The following is a 22,124-nucleotide window of genomic DNA, read 5'->3' on the forward strand; positions in this document are numbered from 1 at the left end:
AATAATCAAAATCATCAACATACACAATTCACAAAATAAAAAAAAAAGCCAGAATCACACAACAAAAAAACTAAAACTAACATCACGCACATCATCACACACAAACACAACAGCATAAACACAAACAACTATCTCACACAACACACATCATCACTCACCCATAACCTAAACACACAACAAACACACACAAAACAAAAAAAACACCACACAGCACCACGCATCACACACAACACACCCTCTCACACACAAAAACACAAAATGCACAGCCTCAAAATGTCGGAATACTCCTCCATTCGTACAGCTTGCATCCACAACGGTCGTCTTCCGCTAATCATAATACAGCGCAGTCAGTCTTCAGGCTTAGAGGCCTTCAGCCATTATACTCCCGACGTAGCTCCGCAACAGCCAGCAGGCACGCCGCTCCACCAGAGGTCGCAATCAAGAGTTCCTTCTCGTACTATCAAGATTTACTGCACAGTCAATCACAGTAGGGTAAAACTAACCTGTCTCACGACGGTCTAAACCCAGCTCACGTTCCCTGTTGGTGGGTGAACAATCCAACACTTCGCAATTTCTGCTTCACGATGATAGGAAGAGCCGACATCGAAGAATCAAAAAGCAGCGTCGCTATGATCGCTCGGCTGCTACAAGCCAGTTATCCCTGTGGTAACTTTTCTGTCACCCATGTCCCAAACACTAATAGGACATGGGATCTCTAGGCCAGGGTTTCCCCCAAAACAATCCCGCAATAGGAATAGTCTCAAGCAGGCTTATGCCCTTGTGCTCCACGCGTGGTTTCCTTCCCCGCTGAGCCCGCCTTAGGACGTCTGCGTTAATCTTTAGCAGTCGTGCCGCCCCAGCCAAACTCCCCACATCCATAAATAAACCGCTGAGGCGCAGTCATAGTGGTCTCGCACAAACTCCCCACCTCTCTTCATAACCACCCCCAGCACTTCTCACATGCTAGAGTCAAGCTCAACAGGGTCTTCTTTCCCCGCTGATCAGCCCAAGCCCGTTCCCTTGGCTGTAGGTTCACAATACAAGTCGTAGGGACAGTGGGAATCTCGTTGCTCCATTCATGCGCGTCACTAATTACATGACGAGGCATTTGGCTACCTTAAGAGAGTCATAGTTACTCCCGCCGTTTACACTCGCTTAAACTTAAAAAGTCATAACTAAAAGTGCACTGGGCAGAATTCACTTTGCGTCCTTTCGCAAAGCTATGTTTTTAGTAAACAGTCAGATTCCCCACAATAAACAGTTCTAGCACGCTAGAGCCAATCCTTCTCCCAAAGTTACACATCCATTTTGCCGACTTCCCTTACAACCTTTAAATAAAACGCTTCCGTGGCAAACAGTGGACACCAGATGCGGTATAGGTACGACACATACACTTCTTTTTCATCGGAACAGGCACTCCCCACATCAGTTGCTTCGTCTCTTAACAATCCACAACAAAAATCACCCTAGTTCTGCTATCCTAGAGTAAAGGTTACCCCCATCCGTCATCATCAAGTCGCCTCAAAGCATACATACACACAATCGTCAATGCGTCTCCGTATAAACAGTCGATTCACCCCTAAAAATAGGGAACCCTCGTCCACATCCTAAATCATTTTCTTGTTACTACTACCAAGATCTGCTCATATCACCCCTCCACCCCCGCTCACGCGAGGACCTTCATCAGAATAATATCGCCCTCTTACTCAGCAAAACCACAGCGGCATCAGATAGCAATTCAATCCCTTCCATTTTCTCCAGCGCCCAATTCGGTAGGTACGTTGCAACACGTTTCTTAGCGGATGCCAACCTCCATGGCCACCGTCCAACTGTCAAAATCAAACCGCCAGATTCACTTCCCTTGCATAAGACTCCTTAGCCGCAAAAAAGGTTCATCCCTCCTCGCACATCATGCTTACCACAATATGCCCACTAGCAACATCATTAAAAGACATCTTCAAAGTTTAACGACAAAAGTCATTAGTGCTTTACAACATCTTACATAAATAATCAGTCGCCGCCGTCCTGAGAGACATTTCAGAGGGAACCAGCTACCAGATGGTTCGTTTGGTCTTTCGCCCCTATGTCCATATCATGCCATCGAGTTGCACGTCAGAATGGCTTAGATCCTCCAGAACACTTTCGCATCCCTTCAATCAATACAAACATAGTTCACCATCTTTCGGGTCGGATCATCACATCCAATCGCTCTCGCTCAACAATGTAATCATCCTCTCCTTGGTCCGTGTTTCAAGACGGGTGGGAAAAAAACCCCCATTCACTCAATCCATTTTCATTTCTCATCATTAATCTTTTCACACTTCAATCACTCTACTTATTCGCTATCGGTCATCATCACATATTTAGCCTTGGATGCACATACCACCCACATTCAGGCTGCACTACCAAACAACCCTACTCATCACAAAAAAAGACAACACTTACAGGCCTATCACCCCCTAAGAAAACAGATTCCAATCCGTCCTCAGCATCGTCATCCTAATTCACAACTCACACACGTGATTACCACACAGGCTCATATCCTTTCACTCGCCGCTACTCAGATAATCCTATTTAGTTTCTTCTCCTCCCTTTAGTAATATGCTTAAGTCAAAGGGGTCCACAGGCGCACAAACACCTAATTCAGACATCCGCTAAAAAAAACGGCATATCGTCCTCCAGCACGTCCTTCATCGCAGATAATGCCAATCAATCCCATGGATAGAGAAAGAAAAACTAAAAAACTAAAAATCCCCACAAAATAATCAAATCAACATACTGATCCTGCTGCTGGTTCTCCAACAGCAGCCATGTTACGACTTATATCTTATCTAACACGAAAGACTCAGACCTCTCAATCTTCGTCCACTGCGTCATCTTAGATAGCGACGGGCGGTGTGTACAAAGGACAGGGACACATTCAAAATAACTTGTTCAATCATTCTTACTAGGAATTCCACGTTCAGAAGCCCATTACACAGCTTCATCCCTCACAGTAGCCCACATAGGCATCTATCGTAGTGCGCGTGCCGCCCGCTTCATCTCAGGGCATAACGGACCTGTTCTGTTCCATTCCTCCCTTGCCCCATAGAGCACAGTCAAAAAGGGTCTCACATCTTACGTAACTTAATCCAAAGCTCACGCCATCCATTTAAAACGGCCATGCACCACCGCCGTAAGCATCATGTAAAAACACTCTCACACTCACTTCAGAACCGGTAAGTTGCCCCGCGTTGAGTCAAATTAAGCCGCACACTCCACTCCTTGTGGTGTCCTTCCGTCAATCTCTTCAAGTTTCACTCTTGCGAGCATACTATCCCCAGAACCCACATACTTAAGATTTCTCTCGGACAACACTAAAACAGTCCCGTCCAGTCGGCATCGTTTACTGCTAGAACTAAAACGGTATCTAATCGATTTCGATCCTCTAGCCTTCGTCCTTCATCACCACAAAAGTCCAAGAACACAGCCTTCGCTTCTCTTCGTCCAGTCAGGGTCTTCGTATTTCACCCCTCGCCCAACTATCCAGTGCCCCTCGTCCTCTGCTACAATAAAACTACATCCACTAAAAACCATAAACATCACTCAAAAGACATACAAACAACTACGGACATTTTAACTGCAGCATTCACCATAGACACTACTGGAGCAGGTATTACCGCGGCTGCTGGCACCCGACTTGCCCTCCAGTAAATCACAACAAATTTATACTTGCTAAACATCTTACTTCTCATAACCGCCTCCCCAATAAGGATTAGGCAAGTTTCGCGCCTGCTGCCATCCTTGGACGTAGTAGCCATCTCTCAGGCTCCCTCTCCGGAATCAAACCCTGATCCCCCGTCTCCCGTCTCCGCCTAGTTAGGCCATTACCCTAACTACCAGCTGATAGGCCTACAACTTACTCGGTACGCAGTAGCTACAAACTACCACCCCCAGAACTTACCTGCAGTTTCCCACAGTTACATCCAGGCTCCCAATCAAATCATCGTACTATCACTGAGCCGTCCGTCAATCCCCCATAAAGGCTTCATAAACATGCATGGCTTAGCCCCAGAGAATAGCATCCACGTCAGGCAGAATCAACCTGATGCTAAAAACTCACACACATCATCACAAACACAACACACCACACACAAATACTAACCAGTCACAACACAACACATCAAAAATCCCTTGCTTCTGGCTTCACTCACTGCATCTCTGGCTGTGGCAAGCTCATCAACAACCTCATCCACTTCTCTCTCCATATCTTCAACCATCCCCCTAATTCTCTCGTCATCACAATCCTTCAGCCTATCAAGAGCCTCCCTGCTGCTCTGGATCTCTTGCTCAAGACCCTCCATCTCTTTCATCTTCGTCTGCCGATATGTCTCCAGATCTCCACTCGTGTCCATGCTATCATCAGCCCTCGACTCCATATCCCTCAATGGATGGGCCACACAAAACTAAAAACATCCCCTGCAATATTCATATAAATATTTAATGTCATAACTAATCAATCTCTCTATCATAACCACTCACAGACAGGCACACATAAACACAACAGCATAAACACAAACACCACATCACACAAAGCTTCACAGTACCAACTTGTCGCCTCTGCACAATCTATCATGTCCGTGACTTCTTTGAAAAGGTCCCTCTTTTCTTCTGATAGCTTCCAGCCCCGATCACTACCAAGGAAGGCTTGGATCTTGTATTCTAGAACAAGAAGGCTTTTGACACACAAACACTCTCGCTGCCAGACTCTAAATAGAGCCTCAATACATCTCAGATAATCATCATTAAGCACAGTCTCACCACCATTATTGGCCAACACTTTAGCAATCTCTTTTGCCAAATCAGTCTTATCCATGGGATGGCATCCTTGATTGGCATCCGCGACAGGGATTCTCCGTATAGGGATAATGACGAACATCTCGATTATAGCAGTTCACAGAGTATATCACACAGACGCAACATCACCCACTACCCAATCACATCTAAGAAATCCACCCCCAACAACAGGCAGGAGCAGAGACAGGAGCAGCAATCCATCTTGCCTCCCAACTTCACCACACAATCCATAAACACCCACATACAACATCCCATGCATAGCAAGAATTCCAGCAGAGACACAGCCTCAACAGAAGACCTACGTTTTGTAAACACTAATGTCATGCTGAGCCACCTTCCATCGAGGACAGATCCCATTTCTGCTGCCCTCATCTCCTTCTACTCCAAGAACTTCGGTGTCTCTCCCCGGGGCACGACAGAGAACACCTGGTAGCTTGGCCGATCAGAGCCCTGCTGCCCACATGCTGGAAAAGCAGGACACAGCCTTGGCAGGAAGACCGTCCTTACTGTAGAAATGGCTAGCCGGGAATGCCCGTCTCCATCCAATAAACCTATGCCTATGATTCTCTATGCATCCACCCACTGCTCTTCTGCATCAGAAGACACACCTCACACACACTCCTTTATTGTGCAAACGAGCAGTCACTCTTCTCCGCACAGCCCAATCAGGACACACATCCAAAACAGGATATTGCGCCTCCCTCGCCACCACTTGCCTCTCTCCTTAACTCTCAACTACATAAGCAACCATCCCGTCCATCCCTGCAATGAACTCAAAGACTCTTTTTCTTTTCTCACTCTCGTTCCTCGCAAAGGCTCTTGCAACGAGCGGTGACGGTAATGGCAGTGGCGACCTCACCGGGGGAATAAACAAAGCCAAAGAAATGCTTGGAGATGGCAATGGTGGAGGTAACGACAATCCTTTGAGTGGCAACAGCTCACAGCTTGGGGAATGCGAAGGCGATGGTAACAATGGTAATGGTAATGGAGAGGATGAGTAAGCTAGAACAATGAAAGCCAAGAAGGAGACAGCCACCCCTTCTATAATACAATAAAACTATACAAGTCAAACATCTCCAAAAATCTACAGAGAACCCTGTTTATTCACTCAGAGGAGCAGAGTCCTGCAAGGATCTCGTCTCTTACTCCTCTCATCCTTCTTCTCCACTCAATCTCGTCTCGCACCTTCTCAATGCTCAGACTGCTTCCAGAGTGCTTGATCCCAGAAAGGAACTCGGACACTTTCTCCACCATTGGGTCACTGCTCACATGCCGGAGAGACATCACAATGGTGTTGTATAGCATCACATTCTTCTGCACCATCGAATAAAGCTCCTCCCGGTGCGACACAACATACTCAACCATCTCGTCACGGAAGTTCCCGCTTCTGCAGATTATTGCTATCACCACACCAATGTCCTCAACACTGAACTCGCACAGCCTCTTCACAACCTCTGCAAAGCTCTCCTTCCTCTTTATCCCGCTGAACCCACTTATCACTTCCCATCGGGTTCCAGGCCTCCTTCCACTCTTGTACTCCCCAATCAGGTGCTCAAGGTTGTCGTCAACAACTCCCTTGTACACAATCCACCGAAGTTCTCCAAGCTCCGCTCCCTCCTCGACGTGCCGCCTCCACAGCTCAGACACCTTCCTCATCGCAGAGGCACTTCCAACCTCAATGCCAACAGACAGCAGGTACTTGTTCATGCTGATCCTTTCCACAGACGTCTCACACACAGAGGTGTCAATAGACTCAATCCTCTCCTCAATCAGCCCCAGAACTCGCTTGTCAACCGCAGACACAATCTCGGCATCGTCGTAGAACACACTCCGGATCCGCATCAGCTTCTCAACCGTGCTTCGGGCAACACAGTATCCGTCAGAGTAGTACTCCCCTATCTTCCGGAGCCTCTCTCCAATCCCTCCATACAGTCCAAATCCAAGCCCAAACACATCCTCGACCATGTTCACTCGGTCCATGTCGCCCATCTCCTCAAGCCTCTCCTCAAGCCTTCTCAGTGCATCGGCCTCGTACAGCACCCGGTAGAACCCTGCATACGAGCTGTTCACCTTGTACACATCGCTTCTCCGTGGAATCACAACCTCTCTCTCTCCAACCTCAATGCTTTCGTTCTCTCCAGACCCCCATGTTATCACAACAGGCACAATCCACATGCTGTCGTCGCTTTTTCCAAGCATCGAGTATCTCCTCTGCGACAGAACGAGGTTCTCCCCACTCTCGCTGACACTTATCACAGGGTATCCTGCCTGCGAAATCCATCCCTCAACCATCGACGAAATGTCCTTTCCATAGGACTCCCCAATCGCCTTCCACAGGCTCATTCCATTCCCGTTCCCATACATGTGCTCCTTGATGTATCGCCGGATCCCAGACATAAATACAGACTCCCCAACATACTTCTCAACCATCCTGATGATGCTTGCTCCTTTGCTGTAGCTGATCGCATCAAAGATCTCTCCAATCTCTCCAGGATCGGAAACCTCCATCCGGATCTTGTGGCTCTTTCCAAGCCCATCCTCAAGCATCCCCCGTATCACATTCCACAGCACAAACTCTCCCTCGACATCCCAGTCAACATACTCCTTCCCTATCTCAGACATCCCCTTGAACGATATCCATGTTGCAAATCCCTCGTTCAGCCACAGGTCGTCCCACCACTCCATCGTCACAAGGTTTCCAAACCACATGTGCCCCAGCTCGTGGCACACAGTTTCAGCTACATTCTTCTTTTGCTCAACACTGTCCTTTCCATCAGAGTACAGAAGACTCTCCTTTCGGAACGTAATGAGCCCCCAGTTCTCCATCGCTCCACTGCCAAAGCTCGGAATCCCAATCATGTCTATCTTTGCCATCCCCTTCTCAGGAAACTCATACTCAATCCCAAAGTACTCCTCAAAGTAGTCGATGCATCTCTTTGCAACCTCAAGCCCATACCTTCCCCACGACGCCTCTTCCTTCCCCTGTCCATACACCCTTAGCCTCACTCCAGACTTGCTCCAGTCCTCAATGTACTCAAGCTCGCCAGCAACAAATGCAACAAGATATGTAGACATCTTGCTTGTCTTCGTGAAGTACTCAATCGCCCTGTCTCCATACTCCTTCCGCAGCGAAGGCACAGAGGGGCTGTTCGACAGAACAACAAGGTTTGACGGCGCATCAATCGAAATGCTAAACGTTGCCTTCATATCGGGCTGGTCAAAGCATGGAAACACCCTTCTTGCATCCGTCGGCTCAAAGTGTGTGCTGTAGACCTTCGACTCTCCCCCGCTCTTGTAAAACCCAACCAGACCAGAGTTGTAGTCTCCGCAGAACTCTCCCACAATGTATCCTTCTCCCTTGGGTATCGTCGAGGGAAACCTGATCCTTACAACCTCGTACTCCTTCTCGTCGTCTCCCATGACCACCTCTCCATCAATCCTCCTTCCATCAATCTCAATCCCTGCACTCAGTACGTCAAGCTCCTTTGCATTCATCATTATCTCATCCACAGGCTGCGAGATATCCACCCGGATCCCTACGTTTCCGCAGAACCCCGTGTCCATCACCTTCACATGCAGGTCGTAGTGCGAAGGAACAACAGTCCTGTCCAGCCTTCGAGGAAATTCTGTCCCACTGCTTCCTTCCATTTTTCTGCCTTCAATCATGGGCATCAATCCAATCATCAATTCAATCCACTTCATACCCTTTGTTTTTACTCTTCATTATATCACTTGCAATAAATATTCCCATGTTTGCCTTAATTGTTGCCTTTGCCAAGAACAAGGGGATAGGAAAGAACAACAGGCTGCCCTGGCCTCCTCTAAGAACAGACATGTCCTGGTTCAGAACCCTTTCCCAGAGTGTTCCCCTCATTACTTCAGACCGCATCGATCTTTCTCCATCCTCGTCGAATGCCGTAGTGATGGGGAGGAAGACATGGGACTCGATTCCTCCCAGGTTCCAGCCCCTTCCGAACCGCACGAATATTGTTCTATCAAGAAGGCCGGGGATCAGCACAGAAAACACGCTCTTCATCTCAGCATTTGGAGACATCGAGCACTTGAGGATTCCTTCGTCCTCGATGGTGTTTGTGATAGGAGGACACGACATCTACAGCCTTGCGATCCAGAGCGGGAGGGCCCATATTATATTTGCTACCGAAATCTCTGAGTCTCTTGAATGCGATGTGTTCTTTCCCCGCATAGACTGGGACGCCTATGAAAGAAGAGACATTACACGTGAGGTCTCGGGACTCGTTGGCAAAGACCTTGCAGATGCCTTCTACAACACAGAGGCGAATGCATTTACAGAGAACGGAATAACCTTCAAGATGTTTATTTATATTAAACACGGGGCCCTATAGCCACTGCCGGCCCAATAAAAACCTTGATCCCAAGGATCCATATGCCTCAGGAACCAAGACATCCAGAGCGTCAGTATCTTGATCTAGTGAAACACATACTGGAAAGCGGAGTCAAGAGGATGGATAGAACGGGCACAGGGACACTGTCTGTATTTGGAGCAACGATGAGGTTCTCTCTTGAGGACAACACGTTTCCCCTGCTGACCACAAAAAGGGTCTTCTACAAAGGCGTTGTTGAGGAGCTTCTGTTCTTCCTCCGGGGGCAGACTGACTCGAAGATCCTCGAGAAAAAGGGAGTTAGGATCTGGGAGAGGAACGGGTCGAAGGAGTTCCTGCAGTCTCTGGGGATTGACAGGGAGGAGGGGGACCTTGGGCCGATATACGGATTCCAGTGGAGGCACTTTGGGGCGCCGTACGAGACATCTGGGTCTAGCTATGAGGGCAAGGGGGTGGATCAGATCAAGGATGTGGTTGATATGATCAGGAAGAATCCCAACAGCAGAAGAATGGTTGTGTGTGCATGGAATCCTGTGGCGCTGGGAGAGATGGCGCTTCCACCCTGCCACGTGCTCTTCCAGTTCAATGTGATGGAGGGAAAGCTGAACTGTGCAATGTACCAAAGGTCTGGAGATGTTGGGCTGGGAGTTCCCTTCAACATAGCCTCGTACTCACTGCTAACGATAATGGTTGCACACCTGACTGGGCTTCAGCCTGGGGAGTTTGTGCACTTCCTTGGGGATACCCACATATACCTGGACCATGTTGACTCGCTGAGGCTGCAGCTGGAGAGGGTACCAAGGCCCTTCCCAAAGCTTTTTATCAGGCCAAAGGAGAGTCGGGAAAGGCTGGAGGACTTTGAGTACGAGGACTTCTTGCTTGTGGGGTATGATCCGCACCCTCCGATCAAGATGGACATGAGTGTCTGAGAGGAGTGTTTTCCCTCCAACGGTATTTAAGTTTGTGGAGGGGGAGAGGCATGGTGGACGCGAAGGAGAAGGGGTTCTGGACAGAGGCGATGGCGACGTCTGATCCTGAGCTCTATGCTCTTATTGGCGGGGAGATTGAAAGGCAGAAGAGTACAATAAACCTAATAGCAAGTGAGAACTATGCTCATCTGAGTGTGATGGAGGCAAGTGGGTCTGTACTGACCAACAAGTACTCTGAGGGTAAGGTGGGAGGAAGATACTACGGAGGGACTGAGTGGGTGGACAGGATCGAGGTTCTCTGCCAGAAGAGGGCTCTTGACCTGTTTTCGTTGGATCCCGAGGTATGGGGGGTCAATGTGCAAGCATACTCTGGGAGCCCTGCAAACTTTGCTGTCTACACAGGGATTGTTCCTCCTGGAGGGAGGATCATGGGGCTTGACCTGCCGTGCGGAGGGCACCTGACACACGGATACAAGACAAAGACAAGAAAGATATCTGCCACCAGCGTTTACTTTGACTCGAAGCCTTACAGGATAGGCGACGATGGGCTTATTGACTACTCTGGGCTTGAGAAGTCCTTCATGGAGTTTCTGCCGCAGATACTGATCTGCGGGTACAGTGCATATTCTCGGGACATTGACTACAAGAGGCTTTCGCAGATAGCAAGCAAGAACAATGCGTTTCTGTTTGCAGACATTTCGCACATCTCTCCGTTGATTGCCTCTGGCCTGATGGAGAGCCCGTTCAGGCACTGTGACGTGGTTATGACAACGACGCACAAGGGGCTGCGGGGGCCTCGCGGGGCTCTTATTTTCTATAGGAAGAGCGTGAGGAAAGGGGAGGATGTTGTGGATCTTGAGACGAAGATCAACTTTGCAGTGTTTCCGATGCTGCAGGGGGGACCGCACAACCACACGATTGCAGGGATTGCCTCTGCGCTTCTGCATGCAAGGACACCCTCGTTTGCGGAGTACACGAGCCGGGTTGTGGAGAACTCGAGGGCACTGTGCAACTACCTGCTGTCTCTAGGATTTGAGATTCCCACTGGGGGGACTGACAACCATATGTTTCTGGTGGATCTCAGGAGTAAGGGGGTTGATGGAAGCATTGTGGAGCAAGTGTGTGACAGGCTTGGGGTGAGTGTGAACAGAAACACTGTTGTTGGAGACACCAGCCCACTGAATCCGTCTGGAATACGCATTGGCACGTATGCAGTGACTGCCCGAGGGTTTGGGACTAGCGAGATGAAGGAGGTTGGAGACATAATCAACGGCATTGTCACTCTGTGCAGAGAGATGTCCATGGGGAAGAGGATGTCCAAGGCAGAAGTTGAGAAGGCGGTGTCCAGCAAGGAGTTTATGTGCAATGGCCTGGTTGTGGATCTGAGAAGGAGAATATCCAATCTTGTGGAGGCATATCCTATTTACCGGTAGTTTATTAAAACGTTTCCTATGAATGGCGGCCCAATAAAACATTTATCTACCCTTATCTCTATATCTGATGAAAGGAATATCTCACTGGACTATATGGCGGAGGCTGTTTTCTATGGCGAGGCCTACATCCATGGCCGAGATGCTAGTCATGGCTGCACTGGCCCTGTGCATCTTTTTTGGGAAGTGGCTTGACGTGGCCTCGATCAAGAGGCGAGGCATGATCATCAATAGCCTTGGAGACGTCAAAGGAGTAGGTGCTGTAGATGTGTCTTCTATCTGCAGCAATGCGATGACCTTCTTTGTGTTCCGGACGCTCTCCTCTGTGCTCATAGAGTCGAAGAGCATTCTCTTTTCGGTAATAGCAAACAGGATTGTGGAGGATATGACAACGCGTGTCCTCCATCTTGCAATACACTCTGCACACTCGTATGAGATAAAGCCGACGAACCTTAACAGGGTTGTGGAGAGAGGGAACAAGAAGGTGTGCAAGGTTCTCGGGAAGATCCTGACCATTGCAGTTCCAGCGTTCTACAACCTCATTCTTTTGTTCAGAGAGGTCTATGCGATGTTTGGTACCAGGTACTTCTTTCCTGCTCTCCTCACTGTTGTTGTCTACACGGGATACACCTACGTGGCTCTGAGGATCCGCTCTCGGTATAAGAGGAGGATCAACCATGCAGACAATCTGGTCTCCAAGAGGATCCACGAGTGTATTTCGAACATCGACCTTGTCAGGGCATGCTGCTGCGAGGAGATGGAGGAGTCCAGGGTTGCGGAGGTTATGAGGAGGATGTGGGGCCTGAAGCTTTATGACAAGGGGTGTGTGGGGGTGATAAACTTTGGGCAGAGGACGCTGTTTACGATTCTTTTTGTGTACACTGTTCTTAAGGGCGTCCAGGATGCATCGGCCTCTGCAATGGCGGTTGGGGATCTAGCCACGCTCTTTTCGTTTGTCCTTTCGATTGATACCTCTATGTGGACGCTTGGGACGATTGCAAGGGACATGGGGTTTTGGATGACTGACTGCACGGACCTCCTCACTCTTTATGATGGGCTTGAAAGGGATGTGGAGGAGAGTTCTGGGGCAGCCCTGCAGAATGCAGCAAGGAAGCCAGGGTCTCTGTGGATGCCTGAGCACAGCAAGTCTCTTAGCGGGACTGGGGAGTCTGAGGGGGGCAGAGGAGTGGCGGCGATTGAGTTTGAGGATGTCAAGTTTTCGTACCCGCGCTCTACCGGTGTGCTCAAGGGCCTATCTTTCCGGGTTATGAGGGGGGAGCGTGTTGGGATAATTGGGAGGTCTGGGTGTGGGAAGAGTACGATTGTGAAGCTTCTTCTGATGCTGCATAGGTACAGCGGATCGATCCGGGTTTACGGGTCTGAGATCAGGGAGATGTGTCCTAGGGCGCTCAGGAGTTCGATTGGATGCATTCTCCAGGACGCCCTCTTCTTTGACGAGAGCATCCTCTACAATGTGAGGTATGGGAATTCTGAGGCTGGGATGAGCGAGGTTTTGAAGGGGTGCAGGGATGCCGGGCTGTGTGAGGTGATCAGAAAGAAGGGGCTTGACTCTCGGATGGGGGATCTCAGTGGGGGAGAGGCGCAGATGGCATGCATTGCAAGGTGCCTGGCCAAGGATCCTCCGATGATGCTGCTTGACGAGGCAACGTCGAAGCTTGACGGATATGCAGAGAAGAGGGTTTTTGAGCTTCTGATGAGTCTTGAGGGCAAGACGATTGTTATGATACTCCACGACCTTTGGATGACCGAGCACATGGACAAGATCATTGTTGTTGAGGATGGGAGGGCTGTGGAGGTTGGAAGGCACTGCGAGCTGATGGAGGCCGGAGGGGTGTACTGGAGGATGAAGACGATGGGCTATTCTTGAGATGAGTACTACGAGAGATGCCCCACCCTGATGATAGAGGAAGTCTACAAGGACCTGGAGGAGATCCAGCGGGACATTGAGCGGGAGTACGAGGAGTTTGCAAGGAAGGACTTTGAGTGCAAGCTAGAGCACCACAAGCAGATCAGGCCGCTGCTTGCTCGGAGGGACCGGGTTATTGCGTCGATGGTGCCTGGAGACTACTGGGGGCGTGTGTTGGGGAGGTACGAGGTTGGAGAGACGATACTTCCAAGAGGCATGAACAACGAGGTCAGCACGGGATGGGTGAGGTCGCTGCGTGTTGACTACCTTGATGGATATGCATACATGGTTGAGATTGAGGTGAACGAGAATGAGTTTGTGGGGAACAGTACTTTGAGGAAGAAGGCATATCTCTTTGAGGGGGAGGTTGAGAAGAGCGGAGTGAGATGGAAGGGGGACCGAAGATGGCCTGTGTTTGAGTTTTTTGAGACTGACACGGCGGACCTGGATGTCTTTGACATCCTGTATGAGGTTTATGTCAACTCTGTCACCTACTTCCTGACGTCCACCTGGGAATCTCCAGGTATAATTAATTAAAATAGTTTATGCTGAGCCTACCTCGGCTTTTCCTAAACTTCATAGAAATGATTCATATCGATTTGAATTTATTAAGATGAAGGAAGTGGCCTGTGTTTTATTAGATGTGAGTAAAACAAGTGAAGTGTTTCCCAGTTTGACTTTAAATGTATATGAAAGCTACTAATCTAAGGCTTGTTATAAAAAAGGTATCTAAGAAATTTTATTCTTCAATGAAAAGAACACCTCTTGGATAGAGCCCAGGTATCTCAGATATCTTCTTTGAATTTCTTTCAATGGGCGTTACATGGTTCATTCTGAATAAGCTGAATCTCTTTTTGTTGAGTTTTGTTTCGATCCTCTTGAAAAGATCCTCAATGGTGTCGTCCTTGGAGAATCCTAATATAGATGAAGTTCCATCTCCTAGCCATAGTTTTATCTTACAGTCTGAAATGTCCTCGCTTTTCTCGACAGCTGCATTCATCAACCTTTCATCTTCAAGCTTCTCCCTCTCAAGCTTTTCGGCCATATCTGCCTTGATTTGGTTTATAAGTTGCTCTCGATAAATCCTTTCTTTCATTATCTCCTCCCTTCTTTTCTTTTCAAGCTCTGCTGCTTCTCTCGGCATTTTGTTGTTGTACTCTTTCTTAGCCTCTTTGACACCTTTGCGGGATTTTTCTTGAGTAGAGCTTATGATAAAGTTGACCAGGAGATCAATGTCCCTCGATCCTGTCTCCTTTATGGCATTTTGAATTTCTTCCTTTGTGAACCCGCTTTGGACTAGATAGCTTATCACCTCACCGTCACTAACTTCGGCTTTGTTTCTCTCCTCCATCCTGGGGATACTTCCAGAGGACCCTCATTTAAAAGCTCAAATATTAAAGTAGATATAAAAGCCTGATTTATTTTATGGTTCTTGCTCCTGCTCCTCCAAATTTCCTTCTGCTGCTTTATATGCCTTAAACGACGTCTCCAGCAGCACTCTTTGCGCCTCCTGAATGTTTGAGTCCTCCCCCTTCCATATTTCCAGTACTCCGTTTGTAAGTGCTCTTGCAAAGCTGAAACTTAAGGTCCATGTTCTGCATCCTCTCTCCATATTTATTGCGTTCAGAAAGCTTATTGCATCCTCAGAACTATGGCCTCCACTCAGAAAGACAACACCTGGAACCCCACAAGGAATGGTTGACAAAAGGGCTCTGAATGTGTATGTAGCCACCTTTTTTGGCGTATACTTTTCGTCGCTAAGCATTCCGGGTGTGACATAGCTGGTCTTGATGAGAACGCCTGGGATGTAAACACATTCATAGTTTAAGTACTTCACCAATGTGCTTAATATCTGCCTGAACACTCTGTACGAGCTTTCTATGGTGTAATCTCCCTCAAGAAATATCTCTGGCTCCACGATTGGAACAAGGCCGTTCTTCTGGCATGTTATTGCATACTTTGCCAAAACAGAGCAGTTTTCGTTGATACAGTCTTCAGATGGGATCCCGTCGTAGAAATAAAACAGAGATCTCCACTTGGCAAACGTGGCATCTTTGAATGCAGAGGATTTGCATCTCAGGTCCAGGTCCTCAAGTCCCACTGAGATCTTTTCTTTCTCCTTATAATCAATTAGTCCTTTATCAAGCTTTATGCCTATTTCGATGCCCCTTTTCTTCAATATCTTTGTTAGTGGGACTCCATCTTCATTTGTTTGCCCGAACGTCTCCTGGTTTAGAATGACCCCGCCTATATGTCTCTCGAGCTCCTTGGTACTAAATAAGATTTCTCTGAACTTCCTTCTGTTCTCCTCGGTATTCTCAATTCCAAGCTTTTCAAACCTCTTGCCCAATGTTCCTGGGCTTTCATCAGCTGCAAGTATCCCCTTTCCATTTTCTAATATCTTTTTAGCCGTCATGCCTAGCTTCAATAGATGATCACAGTCCATTGTTGTAGAGATGGCTTTGTAGGGCATAATATAAAGCTGTTCCGCGCTTACTGCCCAATCTCCTTTGGAATCATTACTTTTACTATTGGGCCTTGTGCAGAGTCCCTGACCAATAGATTTCTCTTTGATCTTGCCAATTCTAAAAACACACACAAATAGTAATTTCCCATAGTGGAAATGCCTGATTGATTTATTAAGCCGGGATTTTGCCCTACCATGCATTTCAATGTATTTGTAGAAGGTAGCGTGTTCGATAATGTCAAGGGAGTTTTTATCGACCAATCGTATCCACTCCGGATCCGATGCACTAACTGTGGGAGGCCTCATGAAAAGGCTGTTGTGCTGTCAGAAGATAGTGCTGGGAAGGGAGACTTCAAGGAAAACGTCAACCTGAGTGTTACTTGCCGGGATTGCCAGAGGCTGATGACATTGAAGATTTTGAAGCTAAAGGAAGCAAAGAAGCACATGCTTCCAACAAAGTTTGAAGACGAGTTCAAAGAAGTATGGCTTACAGACATGGAAAGAAACAGGTTTTTAGTGTCTAGAATTGAGACCAATGGGGCTGAGGTGACCTCTATTGAATCTTGCACTCTTAACATGGTCTCTAACGAGGATGTGCTCTTTACAAACGTAGACTTTAAGGGCAAGACCGTGGAAGAACACAACAAAAGTCGCAATACAATATCTTCGATCACCCAGTTTTCTCTTGTGGTTGAGCTTAGTAAATAAAGCCCTTCTTTTTCTGCCTTCCTTGCATTCTATCCTCCTTAACTTCCCGGGATGAATATCCTAAATGCAGTTATTGAGTATGTGCCGAATGATATCTGTGCAAAGTATTTCTCTTCAAATGTGCAGCTCCCGGCAAAATGGGCCCCGGCAAACACGCACCACCCCTTTCCAAACTTGCTATCAAGCATGCCTTTTAAAGTTTCACATATTCTGGTTGGAGGCGTTTCGTCTGTGAACGTTGCTAGTGAAAGTATTATTTGGCTCTTTATCCGATCGTCTAGTGGTTCTCTTTGCTCAAAGACGGGCTCTATTACCCTTGGCCCTCCCACAATATTCTTAGGCTGACTTTTTTGTGAACTAGAAACATCAGACTTCTTAGATTCTTTAGAGCTGCTGTCACTTGCCTCCTCCCTTTTCATGTCTTCTGTGTTCACCTTCCGCCGCCTAGCAGAACTTATCCTTAGCAATAGCCGATGACCAATGGCAGCAGCCTTAGATCACCAACCAATGCAAAGATATTCGAAGTCATGGCGAGTGCAACCAACCAAAGGATCGCTTCTCCCTGTTGATATAATCCAGGGTGATAAGCATCAGCCTTGCCTGCATAACATGACTATATCTGCCTCCTCATTAGTATTTCCCCCTCAAATTAGATTTATTTAAATAAACCATCTGAATTAGGCCCTGATGCTTCCAAAGGAAATTGATCCATATGAATTCAAGTTCTTCATCAAAGATATACTGCCTTTGTCCGAGACATATACACTGTTCAGAAGTTCGAAGCTGCTGAAGGCAAGGGAGACGGTAAAGGCTATTTCCAAGACAAACCAAGGATTGATTGTCCTAATCCACAAGTCTAGGGAGACGATGATATACACGCCGGAAAGCAAAGTTTCCTACTTCACAAAGAGAAGGGGAAGGATGGCACCGAAGAATGCTGTTGTCCGTTTCTTGAAGGCGAAAATGGTTGACTTTGTTGTCCTTAGATTTAAGACTTTCTACTGTTGCCTATCTAGATGGGACAAGGATGTCTGCAGTTTCTGTATTGTGGCATGCTTGGGCAAAAAGGCAACTGAAAGAGCACTGCTGAACCCCTCTGAAATATTGGGGGATGTCAAAGAAGTTCCGCCCCTTATTGGAAAAGGGCAGTTTAGATTCAAGGACCTAGACTCGTTCAAGCACCTAGGGACGGAACACAAGAGCCAGTTACTGGAGGCTAACATTGGTCTTGCTTTTGGGGTAACACCGAGTGCCAGCGATGTGAAGGTGAATCCGATTGATTTTTCTCAAGAAGATGGGCTTGGATACATAAGCAAAAACTCCTCTGACAGCACAGATAGATTTGTGGATAAAAAGGATGAGGGCGAAAGTTGTCTCATTGAAATAATGTCTGAAAACACTAGAGATACCACAGAGAACATTTATTCGAAGCCATACAAGGAGGTCAAGAATGACGAAGAAGGATTGATCGACTACATAATATCGAAGATCACGAAGCTTGTGTGCGATGATGTAAATACAGGATGTTTACAGGAGGAAGATATAGAGAAGGAGAGGCTGTGGAAAACACTGGAGGAGGAAGAGGAAAGCGATGTGTCCAGTAAAAATCATGGATACGATATTGAAGGCAGAGATTTTGGTAAGAGCCTCGGGGAAGACAGAAGCAAAGAAGATAGCGTTTGCTCCTATGAGGACCAAGGGGAAGGCTCTAGGTACGAAAATATCATAAGGTTTGGAATTATAGATGATGGTAAGTTAAAATGTATGCAAAAGAGTGTTGGATTGTTGTCTATGGCGAAGTTTGATAGATTGGAAGCATTTATCATTGGGATAATAGACCGACTCAAGGAAACAAATATCAATTATGTGGAAGTTTGTTCTGAGATAGACTTCTTCATCGTCAATAAGGAAGGCACTATTCACCTGTATATTCGAGACCTAATACATAGAAAGGAGAGGAAATTCATGGAGAAGTTCAGCGAAATATTCGAGAAGCTCGGTGCAAGAACTTAGTACAAGAAAAGATATTCTACTGACGAATTTACTAAACACAGTTTTTGTTTTTATCTTCTTTGGCCTTTCTCTGCACATCATTATCTCCCTTTATCATCCTAATCTTAAAGGTAGATCTAAGCTTTTCCAAGTCAAGCACAGGAGGCTTCCTTACGAGCTTAAACTTACTTAGACGTTTGACCATCACCTTTCCCCCTTCCTTCAGAACAGAGACTCTTTTTGCAATCTTATCAACGGCCTCCTCAACACTTTTGAAATTTGTCCCTTCTATTCTGAATCTATTTTTTGCCAGATACTCTCTATAAGCTTGGCCTATTTCCTTATACTCGGCTATCTGCGAGATGTAGGAGTGAAAGTCAGCAAGAAAGTTGGCTGTGTTCCGCTCCATGGCAGCCTTTCTATTTGTCCTGTACTCGTCTTCAGCCTTTACGTGTGAGGATGTTGAGGTGTGGCATTTGTAAGCATTTTTTGTGCTGAACTTCTTCTGGCATGGAATACAGAACATCTTGCCCTTGTAAGAAAGGCCCAAAACAATATATTGTAAACAAGCAGAACTTTATTTGAGTGTAGGAAGCTCAACTAGCAATAAACAGAATGAAGAACAGAAAGGAAAGGCCCATCCCTCCAAGAATAAAGTACAGCCATGACCTAAACCTCTTCGGGTCGGATCTTCTTATGCTCTGGATGGTTGTGAATATCTTGTTCAATGACGATTGGAAAGATGGCTCCAACTGTCTAAGTTTTATGTTTTGTGCCTCAATCTCCTTTGTCAGATCTATTGCAACGTTCCTTAGAGTCTTCAATCTTTCTGTAAAGATCTGCCCTTCATCCTCTTCATAATCATACTTCATGGGCAAGATGTGGGGATAAGAAAATAGATAATTAACAAACAGAAGAATGCAGCCTCTCCAATACGAGGCATGTACATCCTGAATCCATTGGGGACGGATAGACTTGATAGACCGTTGAAATAACTTTAATCCTAAACCTTTCTGGACCCAACCCTATACCCAGTGCGCCTGGCTCCAACAAGACCGATCTTCTGCTCTTGAGAAATGTCCTTCTTAGAGACAGTGGTGGGCTTACCAACATGCTGGTGATTACCTCCTCCATGAATGTGCTCAACAGGGTTCATTGCCACTCCTCTAACTCTTGGGAAGACATGCCCACGGGCCTTTGCCTTGTAATGGGCTACAGAAGCCTTGAGAAGAGGCTTGTCATGGATACCACCACCTGCAACCACTCCTACAATACACCTGCACTCGCTGCTTACAGTCATCTTCTTTCCGGAAGGTATTTTTATCACCGTCTCGTTGGTTTCTCTTCTGTGGTTTACCACAAGAGAATAACTTCCATTTGTCATGGAGATACGGCCTCCGTCTCCATAGCTCATCTCGACAGAGTTCACTGCCATACCCTCAGGAACATTCTTGATTTTTGTAATATTCCCTATGTCGATAGGCGCTTCATCCCCAATAAAAATCTTTTTCCCTGTGTATATTCCCTCAGAGGCTGGAACCATGCAGTCAAGCTCCTTGAAGCTTATTATGGCCACCGGCGCCCCTCTACTTCTTTCGTGGACTATGTCAATCACCTCCCCTTCTTCAACATGAGGAACAATGGGATATTTCAGACTGGCCTTGACAATAGGCTGTCTCTCCTTCTTCTTCACCTCTCTAGTTCTTCTTGTAATCTTACCCATTTCAGGGCTCAAAAATCATGCAAGTTTTTAGAGACGAGCTAGAAAAAATTTCAGCCAAGTACGGATGCCAGGAATTACACACTGAGGGCTTTACACCAGAGCAAATATACTACCAGATAGAGGATCTTTGCAATTCTATCATTGAGAGGTCGGAATCTGCAATTTCCGGCCTTTATCCAAAATACGAAATACCGCTTCGGAACAATGAAAAAATTTGCACCGAAAGGAACACAGAGGATTCTGAGAGTGGACTTTCTGACCAGGGCAGGGCATCATCGGTGGACATTGGAATAGAAAAAGACAGTTCTGCCGAATACATGGACACAGACCGAGATGAACCCTTGGAGTCCTCCGACTCTGAACTCTCTGAAAATGAAATCTACCAAATGCCGGCTGCCGAAGCAATCAGACTTCTCGAGTCAAGAACTGGAGATTCCTCCGGACATTCTTCCGATAGTTACGAATCACTTTCCGAAGATAACGATGAATAAAAAAGGCACGTTTATTATATAGTTTTCAATGGTGACACTGGTGTTATTTAATCAGAACAATCAGAAAATGGGAGAACACCGCCTAGCTCTTCTTCAGAACAGTGACGTTTCTAATTCTGTCTAGCGACTTGACATCAAGCTTCTTTTTGGTGCTGGAACTGCTTTCTTTTCCCTGAACAATCCTTATCTCGCAGTCAGGAACAAATCCGTTGTTTCCAAAGTCAACAATCTGCATGAGATCTCCTTCAATTTCATTGTAGAGGGAGAGAATGTCCTTACATTCCAGATCATCCGTATCCGGAAGCTCATCTGCAATATCGACAACCTCCTTGACATTATACTCGTGGTTGTCAAATGTTCCCTCTCGAATTCTCTGCAGAGTAATGCTTTCTATTTCGCTGTCCTGTTTTGATGAGAATGGAACAAGCGGAGGCCCTTGCTTAAAGTCGATTTCCTCCTGCTCTAGTAAGCTATTCTTTGGCCTTTTTCTCACATCCACTTCTCCTGCATACTTCCATTCCTTTGGCTTGACTAGAAGCTTCTCTATCTCTTCAATACGTTCGTCCATTTTAACGGCTCATCCGGGGCTTTTTTTATATCTGGCAGCTAAAAGACTGCACAGTTACCCTTTTTTGCGATATTCTATCTTCTTGGCAATACAGTTCTCCTTGCACTCAAAGAAGTCATCCAGATGCTTACAAATAAACTTAATCCCGTCGTCCTCGGCTCCTGGCGTAAATTCGGGGCAGCAAATAAAGTTTTGGGTATGAACGGACTTGTCAACACTGTCATCCACAAGAATACACCTCTCAACACCAATACCGTGATTTCTTGCAACAACATTCAGGTCTTTGACCCATAAGTTGCATTCAGACTCAATCTTGACTTTCCCAACTTTGCAATCAAGCTGTGAGTACCAATCCAGGAAACGGTTAAACCCAACAAGCTCTAAGTGTTTGACCAGATGCACCGCATTTTGCCTCATCCCCGTCGTCCACAGCACATAGCTAGTGTTGTGCGTCTTAAGAAACTTTATCAGCAGGTCCAAGTGGGGACGGTTGTAAATGAGATAACTCTTGAAATTGGCGTCCGGCTTTATGCCCATGGAAGCAAGCTCTCGGTGCTCCTTTTTGGCCTTGTGGTACTTCCTCAGCAGAGTTCCACTTATGTCGAAAACTACTAGGAACTTAGCCATCGATTCAGGGGAGAAAACAAAATTCAATACTTGCAAATCAAAAATAGCCTTCATGTGCCTTATAA

General features: G+C 46.8%; 17 protein-coding genes and 2 non-coding genes across 19 annotated transcripts; 8 read left to right on the forward strand and 11 right to left on the reverse strand.

Moving 5' to 3' along the window:
- Positions 1 to 210: 210 nt before the first annotated feature.
- On the reverse strand, positions 211 to 2,731 carry EHEL_010010. Its single transcript, XR_009467964.1, has one exon. It is a non-coding gene; the product is annotated as a 5.8S-23S ribosomal RNA (ribosomal RNA).
- A 44-nt stretch (positions 2,732 to 2,775) lies between these two features.
- On the reverse strand, positions 2,776 to 4,087 carry EHEL_010020. The gene has a single exon (XR_009467965.1). It is a non-coding gene; the product is annotated as an 18S ribosomal RNA (ribosomal RNA).
- A 1,853-nt stretch (positions 4,088 to 5,940) lies between these two features.
- EHEL_010030 (aminopeptidase N) lies at positions 5,941 to 8,538 on the reverse strand (the record flags this gene model as incomplete). The annotated part of the gene is made up of 1 exon (XM_003886560.1): positions 5,941 to 8,538. One exon carries the CDS (start codon positions 8,536 to 8,538, stop codon positions 5,941 to 5,943), a length of 2,598 nt encoding a protein of 865 aa, XP_003886609.1.
- A 47-nt stretch (positions 8,539 to 8,585) lies between these two features.
- Positions 8,586 to 9,200, forward strand: EHEL_010040 (dihydrofolate reductase; the record flags this gene model as incomplete). The annotated part of the gene is made up of 1 exon (XM_003886561.1): positions 8,586 to 9,200. The coding sequence occupies one exon, from the start codon at positions 8,586 to 8,588 to the stop codon at positions 9,198 to 9,200; it is 615 nt and encodes a 204-aa protein (XP_003886610.1).
- Positions 9,201 to 9,241: 41 nt separating this feature from the next.
- On the forward strand, positions 9,242 to 10,126 carry EHEL_010050 (thymidylate synthase; the record flags this gene model as incomplete). The annotated part of the gene is made up of 1 exon (XM_003886562.1): positions 9,242 to 10,126. The coding sequence occupies one exon, from the start codon at positions 9,242 to 9,244 to the stop codon at positions 10,124 to 10,126; it is 885 nt and encodes a 294-aa protein (XP_003886611.1).
- Positions 10,127 to 10,176: 50 nt separating this feature from the next.
- Positions 10,177 to 11,559, forward strand: EHEL_010060 (serine hydroxymethyltransferase; the record flags this gene model as incomplete). Its single annotated transcript, XM_003886563.1, has 1 exon — positions 10,177 to 11,559. One exon carries the CDS (start codon positions 10,177 to 10,179, stop codon positions 11,557 to 11,559), a length of 1,383 nt encoding a protein of 460 aa, XP_003886612.1.
- A 67-nt stretch (positions 11,560 to 11,626) lies between these two features.
- On the forward strand, positions 11,627 to 13,444 carry EHEL_010070 (mitochondrial ABC transporter; the record flags this gene model as incomplete). Its single annotated transcript, XM_003886564.1, has 1 exon — positions 11,627 to 13,444. One exon carries the CDS (start codon positions 11,627 to 11,629, stop codon positions 13,442 to 13,444), a length of 1,818 nt encoding a protein of 605 aa, XP_003886613.1.
- A 30-nt stretch (positions 13,445 to 13,474) lies between these two features.
- Positions 13,475 to 14,020, forward strand: EHEL_010080 (uncharacterized protein; the record flags this gene model as incomplete). Its single annotated transcript, XM_003886565.1, has 1 exon — positions 13,475 to 14,020. One exon carries the CDS (start codon positions 13,475 to 13,477, stop codon positions 14,018 to 14,020), a length of 546 nt encoding a protein of 181 aa, XP_003886614.1.
- A 202-nt stretch (positions 14,021 to 14,222) lies between these two features.
- On the reverse strand, positions 14,223 to 14,834 carry EHEL_010090 (uncharacterized protein; the record flags this gene model as incomplete). The annotated part of the gene is made up of 1 exon (XM_003886566.1): positions 14,223 to 14,834. The coding sequence occupies one exon, from the start codon at positions 14,832 to 14,834 to the stop codon at positions 14,223 to 14,225; it is 612 nt and encodes a 203-aa protein (XP_003886615.1).
- Positions 14,835 to 14,906: 72 nt separating this feature from the next.
- Positions 14,907 to 15,929, reverse strand: EHEL_010100 (fructose-1,6-bisphosphate aldolase; the record flags this gene model as incomplete). The annotated part of the gene is made up of 1 exon (XM_003886567.1): positions 14,907 to 15,929. One exon carries the CDS (start codon positions 15,927 to 15,929, stop codon positions 14,907 to 14,909), a length of 1,023 nt encoding a protein of 340 aa, XP_003886616.1.
- Positions 15,930 to 16,145: 216 nt separating this feature from the next.
- EHEL_010110 (uncharacterized protein) lies at positions 16,146 to 16,658 on the forward strand (the record flags this gene model as incomplete). Its single annotated transcript, XM_003886568.1, has 1 exon — positions 16,146 to 16,658. One exon carries the CDS (start codon positions 16,146 to 16,148, stop codon positions 16,656 to 16,658), a length of 513 nt encoding a protein of 170 aa, XP_003886617.1.
- Positions 16,659 to 16,696: 38 nt separating this feature from the next.
- EHEL_010120 (dynein light chain-like protein) lies at positions 16,697 to 17,077 on the reverse strand (the record flags this gene model as incomplete). The annotated part of the gene is made up of 1 exon (XM_003886569.1): positions 16,697 to 17,077. One exon carries the CDS (start codon positions 17,075 to 17,077, stop codon positions 16,697 to 16,699), a length of 381 nt encoding a protein of 126 aa, XP_003886618.1.
- Positions 17,078 to 17,345: 268 nt separating this feature from the next.
- EHEL_010130 (uncharacterized protein) lies at positions 17,346 to 18,671 on the forward strand (the record flags this gene model as incomplete). Its single annotated transcript, XM_003886570.1, has 1 exon — positions 17,346 to 18,671. The coding sequence occupies one exon, from the start codon at positions 17,346 to 17,348 to the stop codon at positions 18,669 to 18,671; it is 1,326 nt and encodes a 441-aa protein (XP_003886619.1).
- Positions 18,672 to 18,702: 31 nt separating this feature from the next.
- On the reverse strand, positions 18,703 to 19,176 carry EHEL_010140 (uncharacterized protein; the record flags this gene model as incomplete). The annotated part of the gene is made up of 1 exon (XM_003886571.1): positions 18,703 to 19,176. One exon carries the CDS (start codon positions 19,174 to 19,176, stop codon positions 18,703 to 18,705), a length of 474 nt encoding a protein of 157 aa, XP_003886620.1.
- A 70-nt stretch (positions 19,177 to 19,246) lies between these two features.
- Positions 19,247 to 19,522, reverse strand: EHEL_010150 (uncharacterized protein; the record flags this gene model as incomplete). The annotated part of the gene is made up of 1 exon (XM_003886572.1): positions 19,247 to 19,522. The coding sequence occupies one exon, from the start codon at positions 19,520 to 19,522 to the stop codon at positions 19,247 to 19,249; it is 276 nt and encodes a 91-aa protein (XP_003886621.1).
- Positions 19,523 to 19,653: 131 nt separating this feature from the next.
- Positions 19,654 to 20,373, reverse strand: EHEL_010160 (60S ribosomal protein L2P; the record flags this gene model as incomplete). Its single annotated transcript, XM_003886573.1, has 1 exon — positions 19,654 to 20,373. The coding sequence occupies one exon, from the start codon at positions 20,371 to 20,373 to the stop codon at positions 19,654 to 19,656; it is 720 nt and encodes a 239-aa protein (XP_003886622.1).
- Positions 20,374 to 20,390: 17 nt separating this feature from the next.
- On the forward strand, positions 20,391 to 20,864 carry EHEL_010170 (uncharacterized protein; the record flags this gene model as incomplete). The annotated part of the gene is made up of 1 exon (XM_003886574.1): positions 20,391 to 20,864. The coding sequence occupies one exon, from the start codon at positions 20,391 to 20,393 to the stop codon at positions 20,862 to 20,864; it is 474 nt and encodes a 157-aa protein (XP_003886623.1).
- An 82-nt stretch (positions 20,865 to 20,946) lies between these two features.
- Positions 20,947 to 21,432, reverse strand: EHEL_010180 (U3 small nucleolar ribonucleoprotein component; the record flags this gene model as incomplete). Its single annotated transcript, XM_003886575.1, has 1 exon — positions 20,947 to 21,432. One exon carries the CDS (start codon positions 21,430 to 21,432, stop codon positions 20,947 to 20,949), a length of 486 nt encoding a protein of 161 aa, XP_003886624.1.
- A 54-nt stretch (positions 21,433 to 21,486) lies between these two features.
- Positions 21,487 to 22,059, reverse strand: EHEL_010190 (uncharacterized protein; the record flags this gene model as incomplete). The annotated part of the gene is made up of 1 exon (XM_003886576.1): positions 21,487 to 22,059. One exon carries the CDS (start codon positions 22,057 to 22,059, stop codon positions 21,487 to 21,489), a length of 573 nt encoding a protein of 190 aa, XP_003886625.1.
- Positions 22,060 to 22,124: the final 65 nt, after the last annotated feature.

This window comes from Encephalitozoon hellem, chromosome I (genome assembly GCF_000277815.2).
Source record: "Encephalitozoon hellem ATCC 50504 chromosome I, complete sequence".
NCBI lineage: Eukaryota > Fungi > Microsporidia > Unikaryonidae > Encephalitozoon > Encephalitozoon hellem.